This window comes from Mus caroli, chromosome 12 (assembly GCF_900094665.2).
Source record: "Mus caroli chromosome 12, CAROLI_EIJ_v1.1, whole genome shotgun sequence".
Taxonomy (NCBI): domain Eukaryota; kingdom Metazoa; phylum Chordata; class Mammalia; order Rodentia; family Muridae; genus Mus; species Mus caroli.
The window spans coordinates 75,397,232-75,409,368 of record NC_034581.1 but is presented as its reverse complement, the minus strand read 5'-3'; the positions used below and the strand labels follow the sequence as shown (position 1 = coordinate 75,409,368).

General features: G+C 45.6%; 1 protein-coding gene across 3 annotated transcripts in view; it reads left to right on the top strand.

Moving 5' to 3' along the window:
- Positions 1 to 4,001: 4,001 nt before the first annotated feature.
- Slc10a1 (solute carrier family 10 member 1) overlaps positions 4,002 to 12,137 on the top strand; it is a 16,025-nt gene continuing 7,889 nt past the window's right edge. The window contains exons 1-2 of one of the 3 annotated variants that reach the window (XM_029484795.1): positions 4,002 to 4,096; positions 4,647 to 5,115. In XM_029484795.1, coding sequence (XP_029340655.1) covers positions 4,760 to 5,115 — 356 coding nt within the window. In that variant the 5' untranslated portion in view covers positions 4,002 to 4,096; positions 4,647 to 4,759. Of the gene's footprint in view, positions 4,097 to 4,570; positions 5,116 to 12,137 lie in introns of those variants that run through there. The other 2 variants (XM_029484796.1, XM_021179572.2) reach the window with 2 other exon arrangements.

Here is a 12,137-nt window from a genome sequence, read left to right as displayed (position 1 = left end):
TACATTTCCAATGCTATCCCAAAAGTCCCCCATACCCTCCCCCTCTTCCCTACCCACCCATTCCCATTTTTTGGCCCTGGCGTTCCCCTGTACTGGGGCATATAAAGTTTGCATGTCCAATGGGCCTCTCTTTCCAGTGATGGCCGACTAGGCCATGTTTTGATACATATGCAGNTAGAGTCAAGAGCTCCGTGGTACTGGTTAGTTCATAATGTTGTTCCACCTATAGGGTTGCAGATCCCTTTAGCTTCTTGGGTACTTTCTCTAGCTCCTCCATTGGGAGCCCTGTGATCCATCCAATAGCTGACTGTGAACATCCACTTTTATTCTATCCTCTTATTATATTCATAGTTACCTGTGGCTATTTAAAGCCATGCCGAATCTGGATCATCTTCCTCCTGCTCCATCTTCCTTCCTTCCCCCATCTGTCTCCTCCATCTCCATCTTTGCAACCTTTGCTCTGCCTCCCTTTTCCCTGCCCAATCACAGGGATCTTGTTGCATTAATATTTAAAGTGATTGGACAGGGGAAATTCTGTTACAGCCAGCGATGAGAGAGATTACTCTGAAGACTGTCCTCTGAGGAGGGAACAACGCTTAATTTACTGTGGCTGGTGCTCCCTGAGGCCAGCAAAAAAACCTCTGAACTCCTGAACTCTTTTAACTCCTTGGGGGTCAGCAAGAAAGAAAAGAGAGAAAATTCATACACACACACACTGAGTGGATGAGGCAAAAGGCAGACTTCAATAACTTCATACATACAAATACATAAATGCAGACAGACATATACATATTCACACACTGAGCTCTAGCAAGCAGGCCCCAAGCATTTCACACACACACACATACACACACACAAACACACATGGTTGGTGGACAGAGCAAGCTCCAACACACACCCACACAAGCTTTATACATATACAGACATACATACATACATACACACACACACACACACACACACACATTTATACACACACACACACACACACACACACAGAGTTACAATGTTCCAATAACTGTACTTTTTCTCCCATGGCTTACATATCCCAGCCAAATCTTTCCAGCAGTACAAAATTACAATGTAATTACTTTCTAGTTTTCTTCTAGTGAATGACTATGAAAAAAACCAGTATTTTCCCAAATACCTTCATAAGAAATAACATTATGTAATACAGATACAAAGGGAAAAAAAACCAAATTATTCCCAAGAACCCACAAACATTCATAACTAAGCGGTTATAGATTAACAAAGTACCAGAAGCGAGGTAGTTTTCTCAACCAGTTTCTCTTATTGCCAAGGCGGCAATCTGCAGTTACATAGGAAGGATAAATAAGTATATTATTAATCTTTAAAAGTAATCTTATAAGAATCTTAAAAGAATCACAAATCTAAACTTTTACATAAAAATCAGTCATATCTACTTTAAGTCCTCAGAATTAATATACTCATCAGCAATTCTTATTATACTTATACTCAGCATGCATGCATATCTACTCATCAGCAATTCTTATTAAATCATATCAGGGAGCTGAGGGCAAAACTGGGTATAAGAAGTCAGCCATTGGGGCTGGTGAGATGGCTCAGTGGGTAAGAGCACCCGACTGCTCTTCCGAAGGTCCTGAGTTCAAATCCCAGCAACCACATGGTGGCTCACAACCATCCGTAACGAGATCTGACTCCCTCTTCTGGAGTGTCTGAAGACAGCTACAGTGTACTTACATATAATAAATAAATAAATAAATAAATAAATCTTAAAAAAAAAAAAAGAAGAAGAAGAAATCAGCCATCACCAGCCAGCCTCAGTGAGACTCACATCAGCCAGAGCTGCCATTGTTCTTGTTCCCTGGCCATAAAATGTCCCTCCCTAGCTTAACTAATAAGAGTGTCCCTTTCTGAACTTCAAATTGCTACCTAAGATTTTCTACATCAGAGCCAGTAGCAAAAACATCTCAACCTAGCTTCACTAACAATTTCTTTTTTCCAAATGTTCTCTAAGGGTGGTGGTCATTGCTGACAATCTGCATCTCTAAATTCTTCTGAAGGATGGTGACTGAATCATTAATCTCCTCCAGCAGCAATGCATGAAAGAGATTAAGCACGATTATTGTGAGGGACAGAGATACTGCCCAGTGAGGGGTGGAGTTGCCCTTGGAGTCTTCACACAGTCCTTAGATTAAGAGTGAAGTGAGGGCAGCAAGCAGAGCAGAAGTCCTCAGGACACGTGGTCCTCAGGGTGGTGCCTCAGCAAAGGAGCACCCATCGTGGCTGGGTTCACGCAAACCAGTGGGCCACGATCCATGTGTTCTAAAGCCATTTGTCATTCTTCCTGCATGGCCCTCTGGCAACCACTCAAATATGGTGGCCAGAAAACAGAGAGAATGTCTGCATGAGTTGGCTTTCTCCAAAGAGAGGAAGCAACCTCCCCAATGCTCAGAATGGCTAGCTGTGGGTCTCCCTCTCCTCAGGGGTCATTGGACACAGGCCCATGAGGGCAGAGGGAGCAGAAGCAGCAGGGAGCAGGGTTTGGACAACCGAGAGAATGATGGAAACACTTCTAGGAGTCAGCTTCAGTGAGACAGTTTGTGGTGGTTTGAACATGCTTGGCCCAGGGAGAGGTGCTATTGGGAGGTGTGGCCTTGTTGGAGGAAGTGTGTCATTGTGGGCATGGGCTTTAAGACCCTCATCCGAGCTGCCTGGAAGCCAGTCTTCTGCTTGTGGCCTTCAGATGAAGAGATAGACCTCTCAGCTCCTTCTGCACCATGCCTGCCTAGATGCTGCCATAATGGACTGAACCTCTGAACCTGTAAGCCAGCCCCAATTAAATACTGTCCTTATAAGAATTGCCTCAGGGGCTGGAGAGATGGCTCAGCGGTTAAGAGCACTGACTGCTCTTCTGAAGGTCCTGCGTTCAAATCCCAGCAACGACATGGTGGCTCACAACCATCCATAATGAGATCTGGCTCCCTCTTCTCTAGTGTCTGAAGACAGCTACAGTGTACTTATAATAAATAAATAAATGTTTAAAAAAAAAAAAAAGATTTGCCTCAGTCTGGCTGGCGAGATGGCTCAGTGGTTAAGAATACTGACTGCGCTTCCAGCGGAGGTCAATTCCCAGCAACCACATGGTGGCTCACAACCATCTATAATGGGTTCCGATGCCCTCTTCTGGTGTGTCTGAAGACAGCTACAGTGTACTCATATACATAAAATAAAATTTAAAAATCTTAAAAAAAAAAAAAAAAAAAGAGTTGCCTTTACCTTGGTAATGGTGGGGAAACTACACCTAACAGACCCGCTCAGTCTCACAGTTGAGGTGAGTCGAGGAAGTTCAGCTCAGGATGGCCACACCTGCCTCTCTAATGTTGCTGATGTTGCATGCCTCCCACCTGGGTGCCATCATGAGACCCGCAGGCCCAACATGCAAAATAGAGCCATTGGGAGCGCAGTAAGAAAAGGCCACTCATCTGCAATGCCTAAAATTAACCTGCACACCCCACCTGCCCACAAACCTGGTAACTTCCTAGAATGCTATAAGCTGTCATTCTTGAAAAATAACAATGCCTCCTGGGAAAGTGGTTTATAGATTAGTCTTTGTTTGTTTGTTTTTGGTTTTTGGTTTTTTTTCAAGACAGGGTTTCTCTGTATAGCCCTGGCTGTCCTGGAACTCACTCTGTAGACCAGGCTGGCCTCGAACTCAGAAATCTGCCTGCCTCTACCTCCCAAGTCCTAGGCATCACGGCCCGGCATAGATTAGTCTTTAGAAAGCCCCGCTACATGTATGTCTCAGGGCACTTAGCTGGAACATTTCAGGAACTGGTTCTGACCAAAGTCTACCCCTTGGTTGGTATTTAATATTTAATAGATCTTGCTTTATATATGGCCAAAAAAATAGTGGAATTATTTTTTTTACCTGGTGCATCTCAAGATTGCTACAACCTCACTTCCTTCTCTGAAGTCTCTCAAGTCATGGATACCGCAGGCACCAGCTAGTTACTCTCCACAGCTGGAGTTTCTCGTGAGCTGGGCTTTGGATAGTCTCCAGGCTTCCAAGAGCCCAACGTACCCCAGAAAGTTTTTCCCCCTCTGGAGATAAGTAAGTCTTTCAGGGATTCATGGTGCCACCCCCAACCAATCCCAACCCCCACAGGACACGTATGATCTAGATATGGGCACAAAACAAGGTCTCAGAGGAGGACAGTCGTGGACACAGCCTCTCCTGAAAACAGCAACACCACATCCCCCCCATCCTGTCCCATGGCCCTCTGGCCTTTGCCACTTAGATGAGGAAGGCAAAGGCAGAAACAGTCTCTTTCTCTTGGGAACAAATGGTGACTCACTGAGCATAGGGAAGGCGCCTTTTCCCAGGAAACAACCTGAGGTCTCAGAGACTGAGCTAGAAGCAGGAACTAAAGGGAAAGGTGGACCTGTTTTGTTGCGGGTCCTGGGTGGGTCTCAGAGACGCTACAGAGAAGCATGCTCAACAGGGTAAAGAATGAACCCTGTGCTGGGTATGAGCTCCACCCAGCAGGCACAGAGGTCAGGAAACTTAAGCAAAGTAGGGGATCCGGGGAGATGAGGTTATGGGCTGTCTTATAACCACAACCGTGGTTCTGCTGGTTGCATAATCTTTTATTTGCCCACAGCTACATTTTGTCCAGAAACTCTGTCCTGAAAGAGGACTGAAGAAAACATCCAGCCAGCACTGGGCAAGGAAAGGCAGCAGCAGAGAGTGAGGTGGTGTTCACTGGGCCGAAGGATGGAGGCGCACAACGTATCAGCCCCCTTCAATTTCTCCCTGCCGCCTGGCTTTGGCCACCGGGCCACAGACACCGCCCTCAGTGTCATTCTGGTGCTTATGCTGCTGCTCATCATGCTCTCGCTGGGCTGCACCATGGAGTTCAGCAAGATCAAGGCTCACTTCTGGAAGCCCAAAGGGGTGATCATCGCCATAGTGGCCCAGTACGGTATCATGCCCCTCAGCGCTTTCCTTCTGGGCAAGGTCTTTCATCTGACCAGCATTGAGGCTCTAGCCATCCTCATCTGCGGCTGCTCTCCTGGGGGAAACCTGTCTAACCTCTTCACCCTGGCCATGAAGGGAGACATGAACCTCAGGTAGGACCGAGGGTTAAGAGGAAAGGGTGTGGGATGGGGTGCTGCGGAGATGTCATGATCTGGAGAAGATCTAGGCTGGAGCCAGAGCAGGGAGGGATGTAGGAGCTGGATTAAGTTTGGCATCGATTGTCAACGGTTTATGCTAAATTGGGGCAGCCTCTGGAATATCTTTGGTTTAAATCCCAGGTTAAAAAAAAAAAAACCATTAAGCTGGTCCAGAGGTATGTTAGACACCCCTGAACTCCCAGAAGTCTCTACAGGATCACTGTAAAGGAGAATAGATTTCGATGAAAGAGTTCCTCAGAACCGCAGTCATCTGACTGGCAGGGTGTCATCTCTGAGGCTGAAAATCTAGAAAGGGTATAATGGGGCCAGAACATTCCAGGAAGGCCAAGGTGACTTGGAACCAAACGAACATCTTAAATTTCCTGCAGAGAAGAGACTCCAAAGGCTCTTTTCCAGTATCTGGGCATCCAAGGTACCTGCTAAGACCCTTTACCGAGTTGTCAGATGTGGTGAGATTGCCAACCAAAGAAACTTTATGTAGAATTGAGGCCCCAGCGATTGCCCAGGTTAGGCTGGGCTCCACTCAGTCTAACAAGAAGGGAGAAGGCTAAGACCAGCCTGAGCAGCTGGGCGGTGGTGGTGCACGCCTTTAATCCCAGCACTTGGGAGGCAGAGGAAGGCGGATTTCTGAGTTTAAGGCCAGCCTGGTCTACAAAGTGAGTTCCAGGACAGTCGGGACTATACAGAGAAACCCTGTCTCAAAACAACAACAACAACAAAAAGACCAGCCTGAGCCTAGAGCATCCTGATCAGGTCTCACTCGTGAAGTGCCAGACTCCTTGGGCTTGGTGGAATATCTGTCCTTCACACAGTTGCAACTGTGGCAGTGAATGTCAAGGAGAGGGGGCTCTCTCAGCCTGCTCGGGCAGTGCACAGCATGGCTGAACTCACTCCAGACACAAAGCCTCGGACTTAAGCCAGTCTCCTCTAGGCCTGTTCTCAGTGGAGTTGTTCAGTGTCAAGTAGAGAAGGAACCGCAAAGCGAGCGTACCTTGCCTGTGCCTAAACTTTATAAAGAAAACTTACCTAGAAGCCCCTCCTGGTGAGGCAAAACAGCAGAAGGGCAATTGGAAGGAGGGGCAAGGCATCAGTCATGCTGTCCTGTAAGCAAGGCTGGTCACACCTTATACGTCCCAAGGTGTTAAACCTCAGCTCTGGTGCAGAAGGAATATGTAGTCACATTAGTCAGAAAGGGGGCACGGTGGGGGATCTGTGGATCTGTGGAAGCAGCCGATGGGACTGCGTGACCAAGTCTCTTCCTCCTAAGCAAACCTATCGTTCTCATACACACTAACCATGCCCTGGATCCCCCTGGCTGAGCATGAATAATTATCATGTCCAGACAGACTTTGAATCCCTGTTGTCCTGAAAAGTGACGACATACATTATTACAGCAATGACAGCAAAGCTAAGAACCTTCACTAAATAAACATTCTTTTCAACAAAGTCAATCTTTAAACTTACTTTTTTTTTTAATGTGTATGGGTATTTTTGTATGCATGTATGTCTCTGTGTACGACGTGTGTGCCTAGTGCCCAAGGGAGACAGAAAAGGGCACTGGATCCCCCTAGAACAAGAGTTACAGATGGCTGTAAGAAGCTATGTGGGTGCTAGGAATCAAACCCATCTGTCAGAGCAGCTAGTATTCTTAACCACTGAGCCATTTCTCTAGCCCCTCCCCCAACAAAGTCCATTTTTTTTTTTTTTTTTTTTTTTTTTGGTTTTTCGNTTTTTTTTTTTTTTTTTTTGGTTTTTCGAGACAGGGCTTCTCCCTGGCTGTCCTGGAACTCACTTTGTAGACCAGGCTGGCCTTGAACTCAGAAATCTACCTGCCTCTGCCTCCCAAGTGCTGGGATTAAATGCATGCGCCGCCACCACCACCCCGGCAATTTTATTCTCTTAATACTCTTGTTGCCCATTGTATACATCCTGCACTGGTCCTTGTTTCGGTGGCTGACATGAAGGGGTACATACAGGAGGGAGTGCCATAAATGACCACATTCACAGATAAGGAAAGTCCTAGGGCTTAACACTTTCAACCAGGGGCTGGCTGGCTGGCTTTAGAACTGGTATGTCTGCAGATGTCTTGAGAGCTATCCTGTATATTGACAGAGTGAATGGAGGCTGCCTGCCAGGCTCAAAGGCACTGGCCTCTCTGATCAGACATATGCCTTGTACAGGAGAGAACTTACTGTCATCACAGCTTCCTGCTTTAGCTTTGTTTGTTGGTTGTTGATTTGGTTTGGTTTTTTGAGACAGGGTCTCTCTGTGTAACAGAACCCTGGCTGTGTCCTGGACTCACTTTGTAGACCAGACTGGCTTCAAACTCACAGAGATCCACATGCCTCTGCCTCCCAAGTGCTGGGATTAAAGGCATGTGCCACCATGCCTAGCTGCTTTTCCTTTTAAAATATATTTATAGGGATGAGTGCTTTGCCTGAATGTATGTAAAGACACATGTGTGTGTGTCCTGGTGCCCACAGAAACCAGAAGAGGACACTGGATTGCCCTGAAACTGGAGCCATAGATGGCTGTGAGTCACCATGTGGGTCCTGGGAGTTGAACCCTGGTCCCCAGGAAGGGCAGCCAGTGCTTTTAGCAGCTGAGCCATCTCTTCAGCCCCAAGATTTCTTCTCTTCAAGAGAAGACTGAGTCTCCATTTTTAGGTGAAATCTCCAAATTTTCAAACAGCATCAAGTCATACGTATATATCTAAAAGGCTGTGCAAAGCAAGCAGTGTCCAAGAGTCAAGTGTGGCTCCAAGGCCTACTCTGAGGCCTCTCTTTTAAGGCCATTATGTCCCAGAGTTAGAAGTAAATGATGAGACTCTTATTCCATTTTACTCATTAGGAGACAGAAGTCAAAAAACCTACCAAAGATCTCCCAATATCTGAGCAAAAGTTGTGTCCGGAGCCAACCCAGGACCCTCTCTCATCCTTATTCTGTCTTCCAAATGGATTAAGTCTGAGGTGAGACCACCAGGCAATCAAGCAGGGCAGCCCCGTCCTCAAAGATGCTCAGGCAGGAGAAAATGCCTAGCTGAGGTAAGCATCTTAGGGGTAGAGCCTGGGTTACTCTTGCCATCCTCAAACTCCCCAGCTCCTTTTAATCTGCTGATCCCATAGCAGAGCCCAGAGCCAGTGGCTAGGGAAGCAAAAGGCCTGGACACCACCCAAAGTTCCCCAGTATCACACAGGAAGCCACTGGGATCCTAACACATTTCCTGCCTCACGGTAGGGACTGGCTGGTCACCTCCCAGTGTCCTCAGCAAGTTGCCTCTGATCTTTCTATTCCCTCTGACTTTACAGATTCCCTAAAGCAGGGCTTAGGCAATGCACTCAACCTTAAGCAAGGGGCTGGGTGCAGTGGTGTAAGCCAGGTGTCACCTTGCTACCTAGGGTCTGAGGCAGGAGAATGCTTGAGTCCAACTCAAAATAACTTATAAAGTAAGGCTGGTATGGCAGCACAAGGGTGTAATACCAGCCCCGGAAAAGTGAAGGCAGAGGCATCAGGTGTTCAAGGACACCCTCCACTACACGTAAGATTCTGTCTGAAAAAGCAAAAACAAACAAGAACAACATATGTAGAAAAGAAAAAAAAAATCAAAATACAAACACGTCATCCATCCCACCATAACCAGACACCAGGTCCACAGTGTTGTGGTGATTCCAATCTCAGAGGCTGGAACCTGGAGGTCATCTCCCATCCAGGCTCATCAGGGTAAACTGAAGATCACAACAGTCACAGATGCCAGTGGGTTGGAGACGGATATCTTTGACAGCCCTGGGGTACCTGTGATTGCAGAGGGATATTGCTCCATACATCAAAGGGTACAAGATAGAGAGTCTCAGAACAGACTCCAGAACTCCTGACACACCAAGCCAAAGCAAGCATGATTTCTCTGGACATGAAGACAGACACACAATTTATAAGTCAGTCTTCTACAGAGAGACCAATAGTCTGCACAGAAGCCTTCAGATTTTGCTTCTGCCTCACTCTACGACACCTCTAAGAGAATATGTCCCTGGATTTGGCTCCCCCATCTCCAAGGACATTTTAATACATTTCTGTTTTGTTATTGTTTTGTTTTGTTTTAGGATGTTTGAGACGGGAGTCTCATGTAGCCCAGGCTAGCTTTGAATTCAACTGTGTAACCACAGACAACCTTAAACTTCTAATCTTCCTCCCCACACTTGACTGAAGAGATTACAAGCCTCTATCTACCATTCCTGGCTCCTTTTTTTTTTTTTTTTTTTAAGATTTATTTATTGTGTAGATAACGTTTTGTATGCATGTATGCCTGCACATCAGAAGAGGGCACCAGATCTCATTATAGATGGTTGTAAGCCACCATGTGGTTGCTGAGAATTGAACACAGGACCTCTGGAAGATCAGTTAGTGCTCTTAACCACTGAGCCATCTCTCCAGCCCCCTCCTTTTAATGTATGTGTGTGTGTATGTGTGTCTGTGTGTGTATGTGTGTCTGTGTGTGTATGTGTGTCTGTGTGTGCCATGTGTTTGTGTCCATGTATGTCTGGACCATATGTATGTCTATGTGTGTACCATGTGTGTGTGTCTATGTGTGTGTCTGGTTTCTTACAGCACCCAGTACTGTACCACACACAAGCTGGGCCCTCACACCAATTCTCAATCAAGAAAACACCCTGCAGACTTGTCGACAAGCCAATTAATTCTATGGAGGCACTTTCTCAATTAAGACTCCTTCTTCCCAGATGACCCTCACTATGTCATCTGGGAACTTGCTCTGTAGACTAAGCTGGGCTCAGTGAATTGAATATACTGTCTCTTCACAGCATAGGGCTTACGCGCATATTCTTAATGATGCCTTATACAGTGCTTCTAACTTAATCAACTCTACTGGCTTTTGGTTTGGTTTGGTTTTTTTCTTGACTAGAGGGGGGCTGTTTTTTGTTTTTTATTTTGGTTTGGTTTGGTTTCGTTTTTGGAGACAGGGTTTCTCTGTGTATGTAGCCCTGGCTGTCCTGGAACTCACTTTGTAGACCAGGCTGGCCTCAAACTCAGAAATCCGCCTGTCTCTGCCTTCCAAGTGCTGGGATTAAAGGCGAACGCCACCACCACCCGGCTTGACTAGAGTTTTAATAAATCCTCTACTGTCTAAAAAGATATTTCCTATATGTTTTTTAAAGATCTTGAAAATATTTGCCTTTCACATTGAAACCTTAAGTCACCTTAGAACTTATTTTTGAGTGACCTAGTCTTGCATTTTCCATATAAATACATTTTAAGTATCATTCACTTCTTTCCTCCAATACCTATTAGTGAATTACACTTGAGTTTGTGTCTGGACTGTCTTATCGCTATGGCTTTCTTTCTGCCTGTACATTTTCTTAATTTCAGTGACTTTACAGGTCTACATATCTTCATGAAAAACATTAACAATCTTTACCTTTCTACTTTTGCACTTGAATTTTAGAATCAGCTTTTAAATCAAAAGAATTTTAAACTTTTGCATCGCATTTATACACATTTGTGTTGTAGGGTACATTTTGTCTACTTATGTCTGTGAACCACGTGCCTACAAACCATGTGCCTGCCTGATGCCCTATTTACAGGGAGTCAGATGCCACCAACCCCCCCCCCCCCGAAACTGAAGCTACAATTGGTTGTGAGCTGTCACATGTATATCTGAGTGGCCATGTGGGTGCTGAGATTTGAATCCAGGTCCTCTGGAAGCTGCCGGTGCTAACTGGAGAAATCCCTAGCATTTACACAAAAAGTTTGAGACTATTTATTTTGGCTTATACTTCCAGAGGGATTAAATCCACCATAATGGGGAAGACATGGCAATAGGTAGGAAGGCACGGGAAGCTGGATGATCAATTTCATCCACATTACAAGAATTAGTACAAGCAAACAGGGAGTGGGGTCAGGCTACAAGATCTCAAAGGCTGCCGGGCGGTGGTGATGCACGCCTTTAATCCCAGCACTTGGGAGGCAGGTGGATTTCTGAGTTCGAGGCTAGCCTGGTCTACAAAGTGAGTTCCAGGACAGCCCTGCCGGGGAGGGGGGGGGGTGACTCAAAGGCCATCCCTAATGACTCTCTTCCTCCATCAAATCTGTCCCTCCTAAGGTTCTATAACCTTCCCTAACAGCATCACTAACTGGGAACCAGGTGTTCAACTACACGATCCTATAGGAAATATTTCTCACCCAAACCACCTCACCCACTTTATCATCTCGTCTCCTCATTGCGCCATGACTTTGACACAAACAGCTCTTAGGTTTCTTCCATGCCTTTCTATGATTTTTCTTATAATCTCTTCAGTAAAGACCTGTATCTCCTTGAAATTCATTTTTAAATATTTATCTCTTCTTTATAGTTATAATGAAAAATTTCCTCTATCAATCACTAGCCCCCTTCCCCCAAAAACTCAGTTTATTTTCTCCTCTTCCTACACATTCTCTTGCTGTGTATACTGTAATGTGTAAGATGATAACAGAATGTTGCTTTAGGCCTTTTATTATAGGAAATCTTCTATTAAACTGTTTACCACTAAACTTTAGTAATAAACCCTTAGTAGATATCACTTTCAAATTAGGGTTCTCCATTGTCGGTGTACTAAATGTTTACAGCATTGAATCCTGTTAAATCTTTTTCTGCATCTGTCTTAAATAGGATTTCAAATATTGATATACTAGTGTGTCCAAAAGCAACTTGAGGAGGAAAGGGTTTATTTTGCTTATACTTCCACATCACAGCCCACCACCAAAAGAAGTTCCTGGTGAAACTGAAGCAAAGGCCACGGAGGAGTGCTGCTTACTGGCTTGCTCCTCATGGCTTGCTCAGTCTGCTACCCTATTATAGTATCCAGGGCCAGCTTCCCAGGGGTGGCACCACACCCATCGAGAAAATGGCAAAACGGGCGAAGTGGCACACGCCTTTAATCCCAGCACTTGGGAGGCAGAGGCAGGTG